General features: G+C 49.5%; 1 protein-coding gene across 1 annotated transcript in view; it reads right to left on the bottom strand.

The window, feature by feature from the left end:
• Positions 1-15,384, bottom strand: part of Stk32c (serine/threonine kinase 32C) — an 87,100-nt gene extending 71,716 nt beyond the window's left edge. The window contains exon 1 of the mRNA XM_028869421.2: positions 14,948-15,384. Within this exon, the coding sequence (XP_028725254.1) occupies positions 14,948-15,212 (265 nt within the window). The 5' untranslated portion in view covers positions 15,213-15,384. The remainder of the gene's footprint in view (positions 1-14,947) is intronic.
• Positions 15,385-24,945: the final 9,561 nt, after the last annotated feature.

Genomic DNA, 24,945 nt, shown 5'->3' with positions numbered 1-24,945 from the left:
CCCTGACTGGAGACAGATGAAAGTTCTGTGATCCTGAGCAATGACGGGGGACTTGTCACCCAAGGGTGTCCCACTATCCTGACTATCAGATGAGCCAGGTGGCCACCAAGCAGACAGAGCAGGAAGATGGAGCTAGTGCCCTGAGAACACTGGGGAGACCCCTAGGGACACAGCCAGAGCCTGAGTGAGGATGGGGCTCAGGACACACAAGGAAACAAGGCAGAAGGCCATGCTGTGACATACTCTTCTGATTGTGGAGCCAAGAGGCTATCCTACAGGATGGCTCAGGGACATATGAGAGAAGAGAGACCCTGAAGATAGGTCAAAGGTCTGGCCCAGCATGGGAAGAACAAAGGGGAGCCATTGCTTCGGGTGGTGGTGACCCAGGGAGGTGCCAGAGAAGGACTTGGCTTCGGCCATGCTGAATGCGTGGCATTTTCAAAGACATATAGAGAACCACATGAGGTCAGAAGCTGGGCAGAACGTGTGGGACGTGGGAGACAGGACCCAGCTGGGGATGTAAATTTGAAATTGCTGGCATATAGACGACATTTGAAGCCATGAGATCACCAGCGCATGGTGGAGTGAGAAAAAGAGAGAGGGCGTCCCAGCCTGATGCAGCAGCCATGGAGCCCGGGGGTGGGGGTGGTCAGCCAAGAAGGCTGAGAAGGGTCCTAGAATGTGCATCACCAGCCACTGGGCAAAAAAGAAGGCATATCGGGAGCAACTGATCTTGCTGTGGTAAAGATTGTCAGTGCATTGAACATTAGCCTTAGTCACGTAGAAGGGACCTTCACAAGACAGTTAGGGAGCAGTAGACAAAAGTCCTGTCTCATACTGCTGAGAAGGTGGGGGTGCTAAGAAATGGGGACATAGAGCCAAGAAAGTCTTCCTTACCATGATAAAAATAAGACATTGCCTATTCACTCAGCAATCACACGTGGAATGCCACCCAGTGACCAGTGCTATGCTCTACTCCAGGGACACAAAAATGCATGGCTCACCCTCATGCATCCTCTGGAGCTTGTGGCATGGCAAGTCAACGACTCATTCAGCACAGTCCCCAGCTAACAGTTCCATCTTGCAGCTCCAGGCACCCCCTTTGCCCGGGAGATGCCGCCCACAGCTGGTACCTTGGATAGCTCACAATCCACCAAGACCACCTTCACCCCAAATCCTTGCACCCACGGTTCTCTCCAGGGTCACTAATGGTACCTCCTTCGGGGTGGTGATGACTAAGAGTCCAGGGGTCTCTCTAACTTTCAGGTTGAGTTGTGAGGACAGGAAGGGCACAGAGAAAGCTCTGGTCCTAGACTGCGGACATCGACTAGAGGTCAAGATTCTTCTGGGTCTGTCGCTGAGAGGGGCTATAGATCCACAGAAGAGGGGGAGTGATGTGACAGGCAGGGGTCACAGGGGCACAAGGTCACATGTGGGGAAGAGTTTAAGGGCAGATGTGCTGGGATGGGATTTACAAAATTTTATTTTGTTCGTTTGTTTGTTTATTGAGACAGAGTCTCACTCTAACCCAAAAAAGCCTTGAACTCATAGCCATTATCTTGACTCGCCTTTCAGAGTACTGGGATTACAGGCAAAAGCCACCAAGCCCGACCACAGGACTTGCTCTTGACCACACTGAATTTGGCACCTCTCACAGGACATGCAGAGAAGGACGTCAAATCAGAGGCTAGAAAGTAAAAGACAAGCCCCAGCTGCGGGTAGCAGCTTGAAACCCCTCCCTTGGGCTTTCCTCAAGATGGAGCTGAGCAGCAGGGACCCTGTGCCCAGCTCCTTTCTTCAGAAGCATGGTTATGAGACTGTCATGTGTAGTGAGTCTCCTGTCCCATTAAGAAAGGGTTCTGCAGCATAAACACACAAAAATGTGGCATACATGTCATCTGGTTCCAACTCTTAGTACCACACACAGAGCCACGTGGGCATTCCCACTGGTGCCTCTGAGGACAAAGACACGCACATCTCGCTGGGTCTCTACTTGGGGATACATTTGCCGGGCTATAGGCTCAACACTGCAGACAGACAGAAGCATCCTGTGGTTAAACATGGTTGATGTAAGGCTCATTGCAATAGGAGAGAACACACATCATGGAGAATATAGGGTGTCTCACAGAAAGACTAAATGTGCTAAAAAGACACGTGACAGGTTTAGGGCTTTTTGCAGGTGAACTCCAAGAGGGTTTGAGGTACCAAAGCCTCACTGTACTTAGCATATGGAGTAACCTTATGATTGGCATCTCCATAACTCTTCATGGGAGCAATGAGGCTACCTGGAGCTGTGGCTGGCAAAGCAGCCGCTGTCGCCATGTGATCCAGTATGAGATAAGCAGCAGCTCTCACTCAGGTTAGCCCAGATGGGAGCTCATCATTTAGGTTGAGACATGTCATGTTTCAGGCTGTGTTCAGATGTGGAGGGCTTGTTTTGTCCCGGCCATAGGTAGCACAGGACCATAGGGTGTTCTGTGAGTCTTTTGTGTTCTATGGAGAACAGCAAAGCCCCATCGGGAGCGTCAAGCCAGCTACCATTGGCAGCGGCTGCTGCCCATCCCATAGGACATACAGAAATGCAGCTTCAACAGACAGACTGTTTTCCAAAGTGGGGCATCAGCCCACACGCCCACAAATAATGTGCAGTGAGTGCACAGGAAACATAATGAGCTGAATGAATGGAGCGATGGGAAAAGCAAGATCTTAAGTAGACAATACAACCAGGCTTGTATTTTAAAGACAACTGTCCCCAGAAGCAAGGAGCACACCCAGTCACCCAGTACATAAATCTCAGCTTCTACAACTTCCTTCTGAACACAAACAGAAGCTAGTGTTCCTTAGAGAGTTGGCTGACCCTAGGGTTGGGTCAGGAAATTTGCAGGCTAAGCCAGGAATAATGTGTGCCAGGAGGTAAGAACATTTTCAACAGGCAGCAGCCACAGTGTTGATGAGGCATGCCAACAGAGTCAGATAGCATACTGGGTAGAGCTGGATCATGTCCCCACACCATGGAACAAATGTCTATATGTAACAGTAATACAAGCGACAGAACAGCAAAATGATTGGAGAAGAAACAAATCCTCTATGCAGAAACAGGGGTCCCCTCAAGAAGGCATCTCTGTACAAAATCCTCATGGCTCACCAGTTTGTGCATGCTCACATTCTCTCTCTCTCTCTCTCTCTCTCTCTCTCTCTCTCTCTCTCTCTCTCCACACACACACACACACACACACACACACACACACACACACGCACACGCACACATACACATGCACACACATACACACACATGCACACACACACACATACACACGCACACACATACACACACACGCACGCACGCGCGCACACACACATACACACACATACACACGCACACACACATACACACACACACACACACACACACACGCACACACATACACACATACACACATACACACATACACACACACACACACACACACCCCTCACTGTGAACCACCCCACTGTTGTCTTCTCCCGAGCCAAGACAACGGTTCTTCCTCCCGCCCGATTCTGGGTTTTGACCTCCAGCAGTGTGAACTAATAACCCTTGTTCTCTGTAACAGAAACCTGGGTCAGGTATTTCGTTACAGTACCAAAAGGTTGACTCACACAACCCCTTGGCTGTGTGATCTAATCTGTGTCACGATGAATGGGTGGACTGTGTGAGCTCATGACGAATGGTCCTTTGCCTCTGAGGTCTTTCTCCCCAAATAGCACAGCCCCTGACTAATCCTGAGGCAAAGATGGAATTACCGCTGACTGGGGGGTATGCTACAAAACGTGTGAGTGGCCACCAAGAACACAGGACGTGAGGTGCTGCTACAACCATGAGAAGCCTAAGGAGACACAACACTAAACCTCATGTGGGATCCAGGTGGGGGTCTAGGGACAGAGGGGACACTGAAGAAATCTGAACACAGCACAGACACTGTTCATCACAGCGGATCCCTACTGTGTCGAAGGCTTGGACACACATTGCGCTTTGTTTGGAGAAGGGTCCCACTACATAGCCAAGGGCGGCCTCAACCTCACAATCCTCCTGCCTCAGCCTTCCCAGTGTTGAGATGACAAGTGTGTACCATCACACCAGACTGCACATATACCATATTAATGTCAGATCTTACTGTGAAAGAAAATAGACATTGGGTGGGTTTGCAGGACCTCTACCAGCTTCCCAGCTTTCCTACCCATCTAAATATTCTAAAATAAATTTATTAGAAAAAAAGTTGTTAAGAAGAACTGCGTTGTGTATGTTCAAGTGTGGGTGGGACAGAGAGATGACAAACAAAAAAATGGCTGCTCCACGAGAGCTGGGGTTACATAAGACAATGGATTTCTTAAGGTTTTTGTCACTTTCATTACATAAGAAAAAGCTCTAAAGGGGGGAAGATCGTCTGGCGAGTATCTGGCAGTTAAGTAGAGGATCTATATAATTTATCACCCAAACCAGGACACTGTCACCAGGGAAAGGGGACACTATTAATAACCATGCTAGGTCAGCAGCTGGAAGCCCATGTCCCAGGTGACCCTAGGTGCCTGATCCCCGTATGGAAGCGTAGCTCACGGGTCGGCTTCAGTGACCCCAGGAAGGAATGTGAGGGTCAGCAGGGAGGTCAAGTTCGGCAAAGAAGGGCAGGAGGAGTCTCTGGAGATGGGAAGAGGGGATATGATCTAGGAGAGTGAGGTGAGGGCCTGGGCCTCCCCCTGTCCAGAACAGCTCCTCCTCGATTGCCCCCATCCACACCCTGCCTGTCAGGGCCTGTACCAAGCCCAGATTCAGGGTGACAATTCTCTCCGTCTTCCTGTCTTATGGGATAGATAGGCTTGTCAGAACTCAGTCATGGAAGACCCATTCAGATTTGCATGCTACCCCTTCTGAGGCGCCACCTCAGCTCAGGGCACCCAGGGTTACCCTCTCGGCAACTGTGCCCTGTATGTTCAGAATAGCCAACCCATTCATGCCCTGCCCACCTACTCCTGGTTCTCAGCCCCGCTTGTTGGGGCCACCACAGCACTGATGGAAGGGCCTGAGGTCCTGCCACCTCTTCTAAAGCCTTTTGCATTGCCCCTTTTTTTGTTTCATTTTTCCCCCTACTTCCTCTCTGTCACTGAGTTTTATAAACTCCCTTTTCTGCCTATGGAGCTAAAACAGGACTCTAGAGATATGAAGTAACCTTAATAGTCAAAAGAAAATGAAGAGATTGAGGTGGGGGCATATTTGGAAGTGCCTCCAGGGTAAACGGGAGGATCCGAGTTCGGATCTCCAGCCACACACAAAAGGCAAGGCATGGTGGTGCACACCTATAACCTAGCACTTAGCAGACAAAGACAGGTGTATCCCCAGAGCTGGCTAGTCAATCTATCCCCAGCCAGTCTAGCCAACCTATGAGCTCTGAGCTGAGTGAGAGATGCTACCTCAAAAAAATAAAGTGGAGAGCCTCAGAAGACACTCAACATTGACCTCTGGCCTCTACACATGTGCACATGTACCCACAGGAACTCATGAGCATACTACACACATATATACAAACACAAAAATAAATAAATTGGAGGAAAAGGCAAAATAATGGGACTAAAACTAACAAGACCCATGGGCAGCCATGGGCAGATCCTACAGAGGCCACCCAGGAACTGAATCCAGAGTCTTTAAGCGGTTTCCAGAAAAGTCCCCACAACCAGATGGAGACAGGGCCACAGCTGAGCAGCGACTCCCCACCCCCACCTCATACACACACACACACACACACACACACACACACACACACACACACACTACCCCAAAGGCCTTGGTGCTTCAGGTACTGCGTGCAAGCTGGTTGGGGGAGGGGGTATTGAGTGTGCTGAGTAACCTTGGCCAAATGGGCACCGTGCATGGTCCAGGTTGGCACTGCCAGGAGAAGCCTTGTATAAGGCTCTCTAAATGAAGGTCACTGTGGGTAGATGTGCTAACCATGGTGCTTCCAGCCTGTCTCAGCTACTCCCTGCCCCTGTTCAACTCTTGCCAACAGCCAGCCTTGACCCACAGCAACCTCAGCCCACCTGCAAGTGGGACCTTGGCCCTGTGAAGTTCCTTTCCTGGGTCCAAGTGGAACCTGGAACTGACCTCCACAGTAGATGTAGGAGAAGGGATTCTGCCGTCAAGCCGGCCCCTTGAGAAGCATCTTCCACGTCTATCCTGATATCCTACCACAGAGACTATGGGAAGTGAGAAGCCCGAGACCATGAGGACAACTGAGTTCAAATGTGTCCTTGGGTTCTTGGGTGCTCCCTTCAGAAGGTCAAGTCCAACCCCCCACCCTCCTGCCTAGTACACACTTAGTTCCTTGCTTCTAGAAGGCGGAGGCTTAAGGCGGTGTGACTTCAGAGGCTGGAAGTTCATTTGGTGGGGACTTGAGGCTGGAAGCAGATCCCACAGCCCCTCCACCCCCAGAGAACAGCATCCCAGTGGACATATCAAAGTCTCGGGAGAGACCTGAGCAGCTCTACTGTGGAGGCCACCGGAGGAAACTACTACACTGTGTAGCAGAAGGCTACTAGGTCTTGAGGTGACCCATAAGTAGGAGGATATCCTAACACACTAGCAGCAGCAGCAACTCTTGGGTTCTGACTCCCAAGTGAGGCAGCCACCTTGATGCACGATCCCCACCATGAATGTCACAAATTCCCTGGCCACATAATCACCACAAGAAACAATAAAGATATTTCTGAAGTCATGATGTTTTGGGGTACCTTATCAGGAAAAGATAACCAGCATGATGGTCCCCAGAGCACCAAGTGAGTCTGCCTTGAGAGACACAATGCCACGGGGTCCTGTCAAGGGCCATGAATGGTTTTACCATAAGTAGTAGCTCCAAGGCTAGATATGTATGGCAAGTGACAATGGCACCTGGGGAAAAGCGGAGGTGCCAAGAAGATGGCACTCAAGGCTGCCAGGAGCCCTTTCCTACCTTCGGGATCTCATGTCAAAAACAACAACAAAATACCATACACACAAATGCTGGAAAGTGCCGGTGACACCCATGACGAACTCAGAGAAACTCCACACACATGCTGTTTACTTCTTGCTGCGGTCACAAGTGAAACCCTCTGCATTCGAAGCATGAAGAGTCATATGGTAATTCTTAAAGCCCAGAAACCTTTCCAAAGTCAACTTCTTAAATCACTGTGAAAAAATGGAATGTGCCTGTTCCTATTTTTAATAAATTGGGGGCGACACTGCCTCCCACCTACAGCATCTCCTTGGCTTCGGGACCGAAATAACAGCGAGCTGGGGTTTCACACAATCCACGCGGGCCAGAGTATGCGAGGAAACATGCTGGAGATCAGCGTGGGCTCCCAGGTCACGTTTGGGGGGACAGGGATAGGAGGAACTCCTGCCTCACGGCTGGACCCAGGCAGGCTGGCAAGCGTCCGGCGTGTGCTGATTTCCCAGCCACGAAGACCTCTGTAACTGCCTCGGCTCTCTCAAACATCAGGTTTCCAGCCAATGGGAAATGAGCTTTGTGATGAAGCAGGCAGTTTTTCCCTAAGTGCCATGGTCATTTGCCATATCTATTTTAGTTTTCAAAAATAACAAAACTGCATTAATTACAGTTTCCCCCACATTGTCCTAAATTTTGATCACTCTTATTATTCAACATGTGGGACGATGGTGATTAATATCAACAATTGGATAGGATCTAGAATCTGGAGAGACAAACTTCTGGGCAAGTCTGTGAAAGAGTTTCTGGATTTGGTTAACCGAGGTGGGAAAACCCACCCTGACTCTAGGTGGCACCGTTCCAAGGGGCTGAGATCCCTGCACAGCATAAAAGGGAGACAGCGGAGCACCAGCCTTCATCTCTTCCTGCTTCCTGACTGCAGGTGCCATGTGACCAGCTCCCTCACGTGCCTGTCATCATGCCCTCCCTGCCATGATGGATTGTGCCCTCAAACCATGATAAATGCTTTCTTGGTGGCTTTTGTCGGGTATTTCGTTACAGCAATGAAAAGAGGAACAGGTACAGAGCCCCCGCCTGGTTGAGGTGGGAGAGAAGCAAGAGTGAGACACCTTGGGAGAGCTCTGGGAACAGAATGGCCTGCTCACCCTGGGGGGATAGCACCATACCCAATCCAAGGGGGACAACTGAGAAGACCAGGGCCATATCATGTGCCAGGGTAGCAGTAAAAGCTCAATGGCCCCGGAACTTGTAGCACAGAGCAGAGGGCGGGGCACAGAAACACAGCTCATCATATTTTCAGATGCAAAGTTCAAGTCCAGTTAGAAAGGAAGAATGACACGGGTGGAGGCCCCAGCCTTTTGGCTAAAGTGAACCTCAAATGCAACTCTGAGCATCCTCCCGAGACAGGAAACGTGACCAGGACCACAGGGCCCCAGGCCTCAGCATCAGGACCAGGGGCGGTGTGGACAGCCCCCTCGGCACTCACTGGTTTGGAGGCTGGGGGATGTGGGAACACACATCCCTCCTGTAGCTACATCTGCAAAACAAGACACAGTGACCAAAAGGACAGCTACCCCTCAGTGGCCATGCCTGGAGTGAGAATACTGAGCAAATGCTAAGGCCCAACCTAGAGGCAAGTTGCTGAGCTGCCCAACAAATGGACCACATGAGCATAGTGTGCCAGCCATGGTTTGGTTACACATGGGGAAGGAGTGGCCTCCAAGTCTGCAAGGGGCAGCGTGTGAATAACACACTGACTACGAGGTCCCAGTGACAGCGGGGACACACGGCAGCTCAGTGAGGAGTGCCAGTCGTCACGGCTGTGAGTCTCCTGTGGAGCCAGCACCCAGCAAAGCCACGCAGGCGTCTACCTCGACACTCACAGCTCATCAGGGCCCAGGGTGTGCAGGCCTTACCAGCTCCCCGTCCTCAACAATATACCTGCTGTAAACTCACTGTATACTCGAAGTTCTTGCTATTTGAACTGCATCCAGGGACCAGTGACACATCGTGGGATTTGGCTGGAGATAAACGTGTCAGGCTTCTAGACCCCCCATGAACCAAAATCTGTGCCTTTAAACCCCTCCCCCAGGGGCATGTGGGCACCAAAGATGCTTTGAGAATCTATGTGAGCTATCCAATCCAACTGTTTGGAAGCAGTTCTTTCCCACAGCTTGGCTTCCCTCAGGACCCCCTCAGCATTTCCATCTCATCAGCAGAGAGAAGCCCCGAAAAAAATCCGACTTCCAATGCTGCCTGCATTGCTTCTCAACTGAAAACTGGGTGGCTAAATTTTTAAACAAAACGCTGGCTTATTTTTAGCATTGTAAACTGCACAACCAGATGGATAGACACACAGAGATGACATTTGTTACATAAAAACGCCTGACAGTGGGTCCCAAGTCCACTCTAGAGGGGCCTCATTTGCCAGAAGGACAAGGAGCACCAGGCTCCAAAGCCATCCAAGGATCCTCCCGGGCCTATGCACTGTACCTGGAACCCAGGAACTCAAGCGCGAACATCCAAAGAAGCAGCAACCAGTGACCAAGAGAGGAACTCCTGGCCAAGACCACATGCCCTCCTTCTCAACCTCATTATCTGCAGCCAAAGGCTTCTGGACACCAAAGCCTCTCCAAGGTTGGGGAGAGAGAGAATCGTTAACAAGCCAGGCCCGAGCTACACAAAGTCCTCTTCCTCTCCCTCAGCCCAGAGTCAGAGGCGAAGGGCTGGGGAGACAGTTCAGTCAGTAAAGTACTTGCCATGCAAGCACGATGGCCTGAGTTCGAGCCCCAGAACACACATTTTAAAAGCCGGGTGTGATGACACTCTTACTATAAACACTGGGAAGGCAGAGACAGGAGGATCCCTGGAGCTCACTGGCCAACCAGTGTAGCCTACTTGGCAGGCTGCAGGCCAGTGAGAAACCCTGTCTCAAAAACAAACAAAACGAAAGGTGGGTAATGACTGAAGGACACCACCTAATGCTGTCCTCTAGCCAACCACACACACACACACACACAAACACACAGGTGTTCAGTGCCTAAAGAACAACACAACACACCTGGACTGGAGAGAAGGCTGAGAGGTTAAGAGCACTGACTGGTCTTCCAGAGGTCCTGAGTTCAATTCCCAGCAACCACATGGTGGCTCACAACCATCTGTAATAAGATCTGGTGCCCTCTTCTGGTGTGCAGGGGTACATGCAAACAGAACACTGTAAACATAATAAATAAACAACATAAAAAAAAGAACAACACACCTAGGTCACCTAAGGCTGTCCTCTAGCCTACACACACACACACACACACACACACACACACACCTCAAGGCTACAGCTGCCTTGACAAGATCTCTTAGTAAACTGGACCAAACAGACACTTTGAAACAGCAAAGAGCTTGAGTAGGGGCCAGCAGCCTGGGGCTCAGCCCCTTACTCTCTGCTTCCTGAGCTCTGGTAATAACAGCAAAAGAGAAGCCAGTGTCACCGTATAACTAGAACCATGGGCTGCAGGTGGCACGAAATACCTCCCGGGACACCCAACCGAAGTCACCAGAACACTACAAAGACAAGCAAGGGTCTCAAAAAGTATCCACATTCAAGATGAATAGACTTTGGTTGGTTGGTCTGCTCTCCGTTAAACAGCCTCACTACATAGCCCAGCCTGGTCTCAAACTCCTGATCCTCCTGCCTCAGAGTTCTAAGTGCCGGGATTACAACCAATGCTTGGCAAAGGAATGTTTGAACCAGCAGTCTCTTCAGCCAGCATTAACCATGCGAAGCAGAGCCAGTCAAAAAGCCCCAGCCCAACAATGAAATGTTACTGACATACAGGAAGACAGAGACTCTGAGCCTACAAACACCTTCAACGTGTTCAACCTAAGAACATTCGGAACTCAGAAAACAAGGAGTTGTTCTCGGTGGGCAGAATTCTCAATATAACAAGTAAAACTGGGCCCGTGAGATGACTCAGCAGGTAAAGGCACTGTCCACCAAACCTGACCAGCCTGAGTTTGAACCCTGGGACCCATATGTCAGGAGAGAACCAACTCTCTCAAGTTGTCCTCTGACTTCCACATGTGTGCCATAGTATGTGTATGACAGCTGTCTGCTGTCTTTCAGACAGAGCCTCCATTCCCTATCCAAGTGAGCCAGCCCTGGATACCTGTTGTAACATAGTTATTGTATTTCTAGAAATTCTTCCTAAGGGGACAGTGCCAGACACAGAGATGAGCATGCAAAGGCATTCATGGCCATGTAGTTCATGATATTTCGAAAACGTCCTCCAGTAGGAAATCAAGTAAACAGAGCAGTCACCTCTACACAGAGGAACATACCCTGACTGCTTCTCAGAGTCCCAGGTTCTTAAGGAAGGAGATGCCTAGGCAGGTCATGGTAGCACACACCTTTAATCCCAGCACTTAGGAAGGAGAGGCAGGCCAGCCTCGTCCATAGAGCAAGTTCCAGGACAGCTACACCCTGTCTAGGAAGAAAGGGAGGGAGGGAGGGAACAAGGGAGGGAAGAAGGAAGGAAGGGAGGGAGGGAGAGAGGGAGGGAGGGAGGGAGGGAGGGAGGGAGGGAGGAAGGGAAAAAGGGAGGAAGGGAGGGAGGGAGGAAGGGAGGGAAAGGAGATACCTGAATCTTACCATGAGCCAGCCTACCTCCTCAAGCTGAACCTCAGCTTCTACAGGAAGGGACTTGGCATCTTTCAAGAATGTCTGCTCAGGCATAGAGACATGGCTCAGCAGTTAAAAGGCTACTCTTCCAGGAGACCCAGGTTCAATTCTCAGCACTCACATGGCAGCTTACAACTATCTGTAATTCTAATTCCAGTGATAGGAGATCAGACACTCTCACACAGACATGCATGTAGGCAAGACAAAAATGCACATAAAACGAATAAATAAATTTTAAAAACCAGATTGATTAAAAAAAAAAAAAAAAAAAGAGTGTCCACTGAATGTGATACACCACCCAGGTGGAAAACTGCTGATGTGAATCCAGCAGCCAATTGATACTTCGGACCTCTTAGATGTTGGTGACATGTTGGTAAATAAAAACAGCAGGTTACAACAAAACAGTGTCGAGAACGTGATCCCATTTCTGTACAAAATGGGAAAGAAAAAAAAGGTGTTTCTACACAGCTGTAGGTGTGATTGCTTTCCTAGATCCCTGGAAGAAAGCCCGAGGACAGCACCCAGGCGTTCACTTGGGGACCTCACCATGCTGAATATGCATCAAGTAGAATTTCCTATACACTGTGATGCACCTATAATTAGAAAATGTTTTTTTGTTTTTTTTTTTTAATTTGGTTTTAAAGCAGTGTTGTGTCTGGGTCCCTGTCCTACGCTGTGCTCCCTGACTTACTGCCCTGGAGAGGCACCCAGGGTTCTGGATGGGAGCAAGCCTTCTCAGCTCTCAGGAACTCCCTGTTGTTAGGGGGACACTACATTGGGTCTAAGGTGGCAAGCCTCTGCCGCCGGGCTAGGATGGACCAATGTCTCAGCAGGTCACACTAGCGGGAAGGCGCTGGAACCCCTCAGCATCACAGGAGCGCCAAGGCAGTGACAGGAACTTCCTCTCCAGAGGAATCTCTAGCACAAGTCAGAGCAGAGGGCCAAGGCCAAGGGGAAGGAAAAGGAGCCCTTGGTTGGGGAAGAAGTGCAGGGAATTCTTCATTGCTCCAAATGCCTGTTAGGGAGGAACAGCACACTGGGGTTCGGGGAGGATTCACGGGAACAGAGGCCATTCGAGATGCTATTTGGCCCGCCTAGACTCTTTCAGTTGCAATTTACCTGCTACTTTGTTAAATTGCCCTCCTATTTTCTTCCTTTTTTTCCCTCCTTTGCTGAGCAAATTTGATATATTAATTAGGTGTTTTAATCTAAAAAAAAATTCATCAGAAGGTCTCACATTACCATGGCAACTGTACAGTTCCAGTACATGCAAGTCACCAGCACAGCACGGCCGCCTCTGAGGCCCCACTACATCAGGGAAAGGGGGTGACTTAGGCACAGGAGTCCAGGCCCTCCTCCCTCTCTGAAGGCTGCTCTCCTGCCTAGCTGCACCCTTTTATGTTAGTGAATCCTACCTAACACCTTCACACTAGGCACTGTGTGGAAGGAAACACCGTATCCTGAATGGATGTGTGCCCTGCTAATGACCCAGACAAGTGGTCACTCGCCCAGAGAACATTCTCAGCCTCCGGGCCCAGTACTCCACTCGGTCTCTTAAACCCACCCAAACCCAGTTCAGTTCTGGAGGTATGTCAGTCCGGGGCCACACACCAATGATGAGCACCACCAGTGTGATACATCATACACAATAAGGCCTGGTGAGCCACATCAGTGGATCGTCTTCATAAGCCTGGAACATCCTACTGTAACAGTTAAAGCACATATGGGGGGGGGGGGGTTAGGTTCCCAAGTCACAGCGAGCACCACAGTTGACCTTGCTCCCGTGCCCCTCTGGGAACCCTCACAGCACACTGTGAAGAAGCAGGAGTGGGCTCACACCACCGACCGCAGCAGCCCTTGTACTAACTACATCAATCTCTGTTTCCACCCTGCTGCCTTGGAGACATGACGCAGAGACAGGGAAGGGTAGCCAGCCCTTGGCTGGCACCAGCAAGTACTGAAATCAAATGTGTTTCCCAGACCACTCATCTTGTAGCCAGAAACCAGATGCAAGCCCATTTACTGATCTGCTCCTTCCAATTGGGCAGGGTTTTTGTTTGTTTGTTTGTTTGTTTTTAATTCTGAATACTGATGTTGCAAACGAACACGTAACATGTGAGTCCTGCTGTCTCCAAGTTCAGAGCACAGTGACCAGCCACCTCAGAACACACTGTGCCTGAAGCAGACAGACTTGAATGCCCATCCCCCACGGAGGATACTCAGCAGAGGCCTGGAACTCACTGGCCTGACCCCATGCCTCCCATTTCGGAAAGGAATGCCAGCATGTAGCCCCACATGCTCTCCAACACAGGCCTGGGTTCTGATTATTGTAATTTCCTAAATGCTTAAATTATTTATTGGAAATAAGTAGCCTGGGCTCCTGTGCCGAGCTGTGTTCTAAAATTATAAAAAAAAAAAAATCCATCATATCTCTGCAGGCTGCCTACAAATGAAAATGCATATTTCAACTATTTTAAGAAAATGTCAAAAAAACATCAAATGTGTCATGATTGTACCATTTAAAATTATCCTTATGGCATCTGTAGAAAAAAAAAAAGCTATATGTTGCATGTGATTCCATCACAGTTCCCCCAAAGCCACATCCAGCAGGTGCTAAGTGAAAGGTCCCTGGACCCAGCATGGACCCAGCGGTTGTGCTTGCAAAGCCAGCAGTCTGGCACCTCTCATCCTCGGCTTCTCATCAGAGGCTACCTCGCCTGAGACACAGGTCCTCCAGGTCAACAGTTATTCTTGCAGAAAGATTTCACTGAACCCGAGTTCTCCCGAGGGCGGGTCTCTGCACAAAGGCTGTGCAGCACAATCCAGTGTATGTTCTGGGCTTGCAGGGTGCACGGCAAACTGAAGGGCCCAGGCCCCCGTGCCACCTGTAGGGCAGACACCTCACTTCACAAACTGCACACCAAGCGAGCACCTCCTGGAATTAAAAGTAACCACGCAGCCTGCACACCACCCGTAAAGGAAACTGAAAACATGCGGTGTGCTGGTGTCGCGCCCGAGCCTGGAGCTTCCACGGATCACCCACTCTCACCTCGCAGGGCGGGCCAGAGCCTGCCCTGCCCGCTGCACTGTCACTGGCAACAGGACGCACATGGGGACTTCAGGGGTAGTCTAATAGTTTCTCCGGAAACGCAGACGCCCCACGCGGTCCCACCCAGGTGGCGACTGTGTCCCAACGCAGAGAAATGCCACCTCCGCGTCCTCCCTGCGATAGCGCGCGAGGTCTCCAGGGGCCCGGGTACCCGGCTGTCCCCGGGAGTCCCCAGTGGGCGGTTTCACTCACCGTCCTCCTTGTCGTCAAACACCGGCCTCCGCGTGCTGGCTGCCGATATGGACGACATAGACATCCTCTTCTTCCACTTGCTCCACTGAAACAGGGGGCGCGGCTGCGCGCGGGCATCGCCGGCGTCCCGGGCCCGGGGCTGGCTGGCTGCGGGCTGCGGCAGGGCGGGGGGCGCATCGGAGCCCGCAGGGCGCGCGCGACCGGGAGGAGGCGAGCCCGGGGGCGCCGCGGCGCTGCTGCCCCTGCGCTCGGCGCCGCTCCTCATCGCCAGGCCTGGGTTTGCGCAGCGGCCACAGCCCGGAACATGGCCCGCCGCCCGGCCCGGCAAGAGCAGCAGAGCTAGGGGCCGGCAGCGCGGGCAGTACGCCTAGTATCAGCTCTGGCTCTCTGGGGCAGCCGACCCGCGGATTGTGAGCAGCGGGGCGGGGCCGGAGAGGTGGACTCGGGGTGGAGTCCGGAACCTGGGCGGGGCCAGGCGGGGCCAGGGCGGGGCAGGTATTAGATTCAGAACAACGCGCTCAGCGTGGGTTACCGGTGGAGAAGGGTCTGGTTCGCTTGGGCTCGAAAACCCTTGCACCGAAAAGGCAGCGGGGATGAAAGCGAGAGCGGACAGATGTCAGTCTCCTTCCTTCTATCCTGAAGCGCCGGAAAGGCCAGGGACAAGGACTCTTTGCTTCACTGGGCAGCGGAGACTTTTAGGGGCCCTGCAGGAAGGCTGTGACCGGCGAGCAATCGGGAATCCCCTGGGCTTTCCAACCTCCGCTGACTTTGTAGAAAAGGTTGCGTGCAGATTTCTGCCACTCAGTCCTTAGAAACCTCAAACTTAAGGCCGTGGCTTTGCGTTGTGCACATAATGGGGGTCGCAGGAAGTGGCTGCGCTGCCCTGCGGTGGCAGCAGGGTGCTATCCCTCTCGGAGGCCACAGGAGGCGCGGGATCTCGACGCTCGACGAGGGTGGGAGCAGGGCGGTATCTGGCACGCAAGCTCCGCCCAGCGCGGACACGGGGACCCTGGCTACCAGAGCGCGCATACACACAGACGCTCGTGTCCTGAAACCTAGGTGTGCAGTACCCTAGTCTAGCTCCTCTGACCTCTCCTAGTATGGCTCAATGGACACCGAATAGAGTCCACTAGTGCAGGTTCGGGCCATAGTCCTGGCGAGGAGCACAAGTCGTCCAGGGTCCTGTGTCTGCCCCAAGATTCCCCTAGGCTCTTAGCTGCACATTAAAAAGCCTGGAGCGCAGTTTAGCCTCTCTTGCCTCTGTTCCTTCACAAGGTCGGGATGCTTGGCTTCCAGCGTCTAAGGCCTGGTCACGTAGACCAGTGAGTAACCTTTTTTGGTTACTCACTGGTCTAACTTTTGGAAGTCTGCCCGCTTCTGTCCTGCCCTAAAGCCTGGTCACAAAGATAGCCCTTCTTTCCACCACCTGGAAGTCTGGGGTGGCCTTCCTTCTGCCCCTATGTGAATTAAAGGTGACCACAAGGCAGCAGGTTCCTCCCTCAGCATAATGTCACGGCAGGTTCTTCTCCTGGAAATTCTGTAAGGCCTCCCAGTTTATTGGCTGGAAAAAAATCTAAGTACAGGTGACCTTAGTCAGTAAGGCCTCCCAGCCTGCTTGGCTGGAAAAATCTAAGTACAAATGACCTGACTCTCTTCTGGGCCAACATTTTAGGAGCTAGAACCCCATTGGTTTACAATCCCCTCACCTCCCCGCCCCCTGCTAAACAGGAGCCCCCCCCCCACCTCCTTTTCTTTCTTGGCCAAGACAATGGATGACACAGAGGACAAGGTACAAGGGAGGCACCAGCTGTTTGGAGGTTTTAGGGAGGATTTGCTGTGTAGCACAGCTGAAGGTCAGCCTGGCTTATCTACCGCGCAGGTCTCCATGGAGTCTCAAGGTAAACTCTCCAGGGCAGAGACAGTGGGATATATCCTGGCTGATGTCTGCTGTTTTCTGCACTTGGCACTGTTTCCACTGCCTAGACCTACACCCACCTGCTGCATGCCCTGCTCAGAGGAGCTCCTCAGCTTTCATTGTGGGGAAGAGAGTGGAGGCCAACCAAGCCACCCTGTACATCAGAATTCCCCAAGGACCTTGACCCAAATAGTGGCAGCCTTTCCCTCCCCAGACCTCTGCAAATGGCAGGAAAGAAATAGAATCTACAGTTCTGTCGTCCCCGCGCCCGCGCCCCCCCCCCCCCCACCAAGAGACAGAGGGAACAGAAGGAAGAGAGTTTCCCAGACAAAATACTAATGGGAGAGAGGCTGGGAAGAGAGCTTGTCTGCCACAGAAGCAAGAGTTCCATCCCCAGCACTCACATAATGAGTTCCACTCCCAACACTCACTTGCCTGCCACAGAAGCGTGAGTTCCATTCCCAGCCAGACAGCATGAGTCTGTAGTTCTAGCATGGGAAGGCCAAGACAGGAGGCTCTCTGGGACTTGCTGGCCAACCAGTCTAGCTAAATTGAGTGAGTTCTGGATTTAGTGAGAGACCTTGTCTCAAAAAAATAAGCAGAGAGTGAATTAAGAGGGGCAATGTTGATGTCTCTGACTGTCCAAGTATTATAATTAATACTTAAGGCACCTAAGAGGCTAATAAAGCACACTTCTGTGTGTGTCCTTGATGGCGTTTCCAGAGAGGACTGACATGTGGGACCACAGCTGAAGGGTAAGGTCCACCCTGAATGTGGGCCACACAAACCCACAGGGTAGAGTCCTGAGTGGGATAAAGGGGAAGGAGGAGGAAGCCCACCAGCACAGACATGCTGTCTCTGCCCCCTGCTCACCACAAGAGGAGCATCTCTGCCTCACCACTGTTCTAATTTCGTTCTGCTATTATGGTAAGACACTCTAACCAAAAGCAACTCAGGGGAGAAAGGGTTTATTTCAGTTCACAGGTCACAACCCATCATCCAGGGAATTCAGAAGCAGACACCACAGAGGAATGTTTCTTCATGGCTCACTCAGAGGCTTTCTTATACAGGCCAGGATCACCACAGTGGGCTAGGTCCTGCTGTGTCAATTCCAAATGACAGTCCTCTACAGACATGCCCTCAAGCCGATTTTATCCAAGAAATCCCTCAACTCAGATTCCCTTCTGAGATGACTCTGGACCATCAAGTTGAGAGTCAAAGCTAACGAGAACACTCAGATATTTATCACAATGACAAAATATCTGACTAAAAACTGGATGAGCCAGGCTTCCAGCCATAGCTCAGGGTCCAGAGGTGCATAGATCAGACAGTAAGAACCAGGCTAATGAAGGGCTTACAGCATAAACAGACAGGAAATACTGCACGGAGATGTACCTTGCACCTAACTCCCCACCAAGAGGCTGGAGTTTGAGCCAACCACGATTAAAAAGAGAGCTAGAAGGCCAGTAGGGGGTTCCCAAGCTCCCTAATATCTTCAGGAGTCTCAACACAAATGCCAAGTCCCAAATCCCACCTGAGTATTTTCAGCTCAGATGTCTCGAATCTCCTCATCTAAATCAGGCACATAGCCCCTCCCCTCCATCCACACACATTTTCGCTTTCAGCAGCTCCAGTTATCCTGGGTAAACTGCTGTCCAAAAATCTTAGCTACAGAGGCTGAGAAGATAATTCAGTCAGTAATGTGTTCACAGCACAAGCATAAAGACCTCAGCGAGATCCCCCAGAACTCATGTCAAAAGCGAGGTAGGATGTTGCACACCAGTCATCCCAGCTCTGAGGAAGGAAGGGCAGGCGAGTGCTGAGCTAGCCTAGCTAAACCACTTTTTTCCCCCCACTTAGTGCCCCCTCTCCATTATTAGATTCACTGTGGTGATATCTGGTACTCATAGTTAAGTAACCCTTACTTTACTTCACACTGACACCAAAGAGTAAATGTAAAAGTGACATTAGGATTTGGACATATGCCCAGGAGAAGGTATAAAGCCATTCCTGTAAATAAAGGGGCAAAGTGCCTCACTTAGGAAGGAAATAAACAATCCTGGATTGAGACTGCTAAAATCGGTGATAAGAATAAACCTTGCCTGTGAAATTATGAAGGAACGGGTGCTGGTTTTGCTGTCTCACCAAACTGCTAAACTTACACCACAGTGTGTGACCAGTGCTTTGCCAAGATGGGAAAGCCAGTGAGTGTGTGTGTGTGTGTGTGTGTGTGTGTGTGTGTGTGTGTGTGTGCACGCTGCCCTCTCTTTAAGGCTCTTCTGGGGGTTTTGGATATACTCAAATCTGCTCTCCACCTGGGTTCCCCGCAGCTAGAAAACAAGTTATCTGCTTCCACACTGCAAGAGCAGGAGGGGTAAGAGGTAGACATTTCCATCCCAGGGGAAGAAATAAGGGATAAAGGAACCACCAGGCCCAAGTAAGATGAAACCTAGTAGGAAAAACCTAGGCCTGTGCTACACTTCAAGCTACTCTGCAGCTCTATGCTCCACTCTCTAGGCCTGGAGAGACCCCTGAAGCCCCTGGATGGTCCAGAGGGTGTTTCCTGTGGTGATATTTTGTTTGTGCTCTAACAAATAAAATTTTCCTGTAGATCGGAGTGAGGAGCTAAGCCACTGGTTAACCATAGAGGCCAGGCAGTGGTGCCACACACCTCTAATCAAAGCACTTGGGAGGAGGAAACAGGAAGATCAGGAGTTGAAGGTCACCCTGGGCTACACGAGATTGAGCCTCTCTAAAAGAGAAACAGAGTCAGGCGGTGGAGGCTCACGCCTTTAAGCCCAGTACTTGGGAGGTGAAGACAGGAAGTGATATGGCTGGATGGAGAAAGGAATATAAAGCGGGAGGAGACAGGAGCTCAACCCCCTTCAAGCTGAGGAGTTGGTGAGGTGAGATGTGGCTGTGGCTTGCTCTTTTGTCTCTCTGATCTTTCAGCATTTCCCCTGATATCTGACTCTGGGTTTTTATTATTAAGACCAATTAGGCTTCACGCTACAGTGTCCCTCTGTCTTGAAGTGTAGCACAAATTTTCAGGAAAAATAATGGCAGCCCATTTTCTGCTTGCAGAATTGTGGAAGTCCAGCAGCTTCCCGCACTCTGTCCTGAATCTGTCCATTCCAGTCAAGCTGAGGGCAGTTCTGCTGACAGAACGTTCTTTAAGGCCTAGTGAATCTCCTAGTTACATCAGAAAAGCACTCTGAAGATCATCCCGAACACCTCGTCTCTGCTCCTTACTCAGTTTTATCACTTCAGCCACCATTTAGGGTGTATTTTCCCCCACAGTGGATTTCGTAAATTTGAATAACTTTTGTGACCTGGATAGGCCAGGAAGCTCCCAGATAATTCAGTGCTCACTTGTTTTCACTTAACAGATCCTGTCTGTGTTCCCTTTCTTCCCTCTACCTTCATAAGGGACAGTGAGAAACCAGCCCAAACACCTTCAATGCTCTGCTAGAAAAATCTCAGCTAAACATCTAAGGTTCTCACTCCACATTATCCTTTTCACCAACAGCAGAACACTATTTTCTCCGGGTGCCTGCTGTATTACTTTGGGGAAGCTTTTCTTCCCATTTCTAGGTATGGGTTTTCACCTGTCCCCTCTACCCCAAGCACCTCCATAGTCTGCATCTCTAACCATCACTCTCAGATCATTGAGCCCCGTTTCCTGTTGTGGAATATTATTTTAACTGGAGAAAGATGTGTTACATTTGTTTATGCTGCATTTGTTTAATGAGGTAAGGATGTGTGTTTAATTATTAAAGATGTGTTACATTTGTTTCACCTTGCCTGCCTAAGGCACCTGATTGGTCTAATGAAGAGCTGACTGGCCAGTAGCTAGACAGGGAAAGGACAGCCTGAGTGACTGGCAGAGAGAATAAATAGGAGGAGAAATCTAGGCTCGACAGAGAAGAGAAACAAGAAGAACAAAAGGAGAGAACGAGAGAGGTCACACCCGGGGGCAAGAAGCCAAGCAGCTGCCAGACAGACATACACAAGAAGCAGTGAAAATAAGATATACAGAAAGAAAAGGAAGAGGAAAGGAAGGAAGGACAGAAGGAAGGAAGGGAGAGAAAGAAAGAAAGAAAGAAAGAAAGAAAGAAAGAAAGAAAGAAAGAAAGAAAGAAAGAGAGGAAAAGAAAGAAAGGAAGAGAAAGAAAAATGTAAAAAGCCCCGAGGCAAAATGTAGATAAAGAGAAATAGGTTACTTTAAGTTAAAAGAGCTAGCCAGAAATGAGCCTAAGTTGGTATGAGCATTCAAAACTAATAAGTCTCTGTCATCATTTGGGAGCTGGTTGGTGGCCTAGAAGCAAAAACCTGGTATAACTTCCTATGCTTAAAGTCAGCACCAACCACATGATGCCTTTCCAGACACACCTACATTAGGGTTTGCTTGAGCTCCCCCCAGACAAGTGGGCACACACGACTAGCCCCTGCCCGGTAAAGGATCGGCTCTGTGGGGAAGATGGAGTAGAGTATCTTGTAGTTCACACAGGGGCATGAGATGGCCATGGGTGAGACAAGAATGTTACTCAACCATGCATACAGATCTTAATAAGAAGACACAATTTAATTTGTCAGTTGACAAGAAGATAATAAATTTGAAGAAGATATTATATACTTTTAAAAAAATCACTTCTATAAGCCAATATAGCAGAGGTGGGAAGTTATAGTCAAGGGAAGACAGATGGGTGTGAAGAAAGGAGGAAGGGGAGGAGCTTCAAAGAAAGAAGAATTTAAACACAATGGGAGTAAAAGGGTGGGGAAACAGAGCCTATCATAAATCTACAAAGCAGAACATTACAATGATATCAAAATAAAAAAATCGTCAGTCCTTTTATGAAATCACGAAGGGGCAGGCAATGAGGCTCAGCTGGTAAAAGTACTTGACACTGATGACCTGAGTTTGACTCCAGAACCCACAGTGCAGGGGCGGAGCTGACTCTCAGACTGCACTCTGACCCCTACATGGGCACCAAGGCTGGGGCCCATGCGTGCACGCAAACACATACAGAAATAGACAGAGACAAAGAAACAGATACAGAGGCAAAGAGACAGAGAGATCTAAAATAAAAACAGTAACAATATAAAAACTCTAGCATTATAGAATAAGAAGGAAATTTTCATATCAGAAATAAGGAGGGGGGCTGGAGAGATGGCTCAACAGTTAAGAGCACTGGCTGCTCTTCCAAAGGACCCAGGTTCAATTCCCAGCACCCACATGGCATCTCAAAAAAACTGTCTATTACTCTAGTTCCAAGGGATCCAACACCATCATACAGGCACATAGGCAGACAAAACACCAATGCACATAAAATAAAAATAAATAATAATAATAAAAAAAGAAATAAGGAAGGGTCAGCACTAGAGTCCCTTAAAAAGACACATTAAAAGAACATTATGAAAGTTTCCCACCAATATAGCCTCAACTTGGATGATGAATGGAGAAATTCTTTGAAAAAATGTAATTATTCAAAACTGTCAGAATAGGAAATAGAGCAGTTCCATATGACTGCGTGTGTAAGTTTCCCAAAGGGTCAAGTAGCGAAAGCTTGGACCAAAGCTGGTGGATCATAAGGTCACTTGTGTCATCGATGGGTGAATCCGCTGAGCCCAGTGCAGATGGGCTGTGAGGATGTGGGGATCGATTAGAGGAAGCCGATCATGGAGTCACTCCAGGTGTGTCATGCCTGACCCTTCCTCCTTGTCTTTCTGCTTCCTGGCCATCAGGTGAGAAGATACTTTGTTGTACCACAAACTCATTGCTGTGACACTCTGCCCGAAGCAGTGGAGCCAGCCAGGCATGTGTGAAGCCGTAACTCAAAATGTCTTATCTTTTTTTCTCTCTCTCTTTTGAGACAGAGTCTCATACTGACCTCCAGTCTACTATGCAGCTAAGGATAACCTTGAACCCCTGGCCCTCCTCTCTCCATCTCCCAAGGGCTAGAATTACAGGCATGTATCATCACACCTGGTTTTAGGATGATGTTATCTCAGGTATGTGTATACGTGTAAAAGAAGCAGTGTAATTAAACTGTGTGTGGGCACACACCTGTAATTCTACCAGCACTGTAGAAGTTGAGGCATGTGGGTTCAAGGCCATTCTGGTTCTATACCAAGGCCATATAAGCTGTGTTTGCTGTTGAGCCTGGCAACCTAAGTTCAGTTGCCTGGATCCACAGAATGAAAGAAGAGAGTCAATTCCTGCAGTTGACCTCGGGCCTCACATCCCCCGGGGCACGTATATGCAAGCATGTAAGCACTCTCCCCCACGCTCACAAAATAGATAAATGAATGTAATGATGATTTTTTTAAAAGAAGACTCTGTCTCAAAGAAAGGGGAAAAAAACAGAAAGAATACAAGACATGTAATTAAAAACTTCCCCACAAAGAAAACTAAAGCTGCCGAGGCCTCGAATACCCGCACAAGAACAATAAATAAACCCTTAGACAAATAATAATGCAGAATGAAGAGGCCAGACTAAAGCCCAGCACTTACAGAAACTAGAAGAAAGCTTTGATTTGGGGTTAGAGAGAAGGTAATTAGATATAAAACAAAAAGCATGATCCATAAAAAAAAGTAAACTGATCCTGGTTAACATTAAAAACATTGGTGCTGCAGAGAGTACCATTAAGAGAATAAAAAGACAGATTGGGCCAAAGGCAGTGGGTGGGGCCAATAGCAAATCCTATTTCTAGAACCAGACTCGTCCCCACGGCACATGAAAGATTCTCACAACCAATTTCAAGGAAACAACTCAGCCACACAGTGGAGAGAGTTAAATAGACTCTACACCAAAGAAGTCCTATAAACAGCTAACACACCCATGAAAATGGGACCCACATCACAAATCACTAGGCAAGGAAAACCTAAACCACAACAAGGTGCCATTATCCACTCATACGAATAAAAAGGCTGTAATCAAAAGGACAAACACCACCAAGGGCCGGTCTGGGTCTCACATTTTGCTCAGAGAAATGTAAAGTGCCACAGCTGCTTTGGAAAACACTGCCTTAAAATTTTAAGCACATTTACCATGCAACTCAGAAATGGAGGAATATAAAATATATGCCAACTCAGAGTATGAATATTCATAGCAGCATTATTTCATAATAACCGGAAGCTAGAAATAGTCCAAATGTCTGCCCCCTGGTGAATGGATACACACCAGCATATCAATGCCCTGGAGCTCAACTGAGCAAGGCATAGCAAAGGAACACTGACACTCGCGAGAGCACAGATCAGCCTCAACAGCAACCTACTCAAAAAACAGAGCCATATGAAAAGACTGCACGCTCCAGGATGCCGTTTGTGAGAAAGGCCCGGAAGAGCAAGGTACAGAGACAGCCGGGGGTCAGTGCTCATTGGGCTGGGGTGGGATTGATACTGGCAGGCTTTGGAGTGCTGAGTACAGAGGTCTCAGTGGACTGAGGCCGAGGTCTTTCTTCCCTCTTTCCGTCATCTTTTCATCCCCACCGAGTGCTGTGGTTAGAATGTCAAATGTCCCCCATAGGCTCATGTGACTGACCAGCTGATCCCCAGCTGGTGATGCTGTTTGGGAAGGTTGTAAAACCTTTGTGGTGTGTGTCCTGGCTGGCAGTGGTGGGTTATACCCACTTCTGGTTCTGGCCCAAGTCCTCTACCTCCTGATCTGGCTGACATGGGAGAAACTCAGACACACTTTTTGCTGTCATATGGCACACACAAACCATACACATCATCACCATCATCATCATCATCATCATAAATAATAATTTTAGATAAATGAAGTAAAGTCTTGAATGGTGAGAGATCCCACCTTCTTGTGCTCTTCTGCGCTAGGATAGGGAAAACAAAGTGCCTGGAGATTGTGCAGACCCTAGGCACTCAGGAGCGGGGACAATTTGCTACCTTCCTTCTCACTTCCAGGGGATGCCACAGTCACTCAATTTGTTAGGTATAAAATCAGAGCAACAACTCCAGCTTCTAGCACTTTGGAGGTTGCTGCAGGATGCAGAAATATGTGGTTGGAATTCAGATAACTATGACAAAAGCTATTACCTGGATGGTCAAGGACTTTCCAGAGGA

The sequence above is a fragment of the Peromyscus leucopus genome, chromosome 1, assembly GCF_004664715.2.
Source record: "Peromyscus leucopus breed LL Stock chromosome 1, UCI_PerLeu_2.1, whole genome shotgun sequence".
NCBI classification, from domain to species: Eukaryota; Metazoa; Chordata; class Mammalia; order Rodentia; family Cricetidae; genus Peromyscus; species Peromyscus leucopus.
Note: the sequence above shows the minus strand (reverse complement) of the source record. Positions and strands in the feature narration are given on the sequence as shown.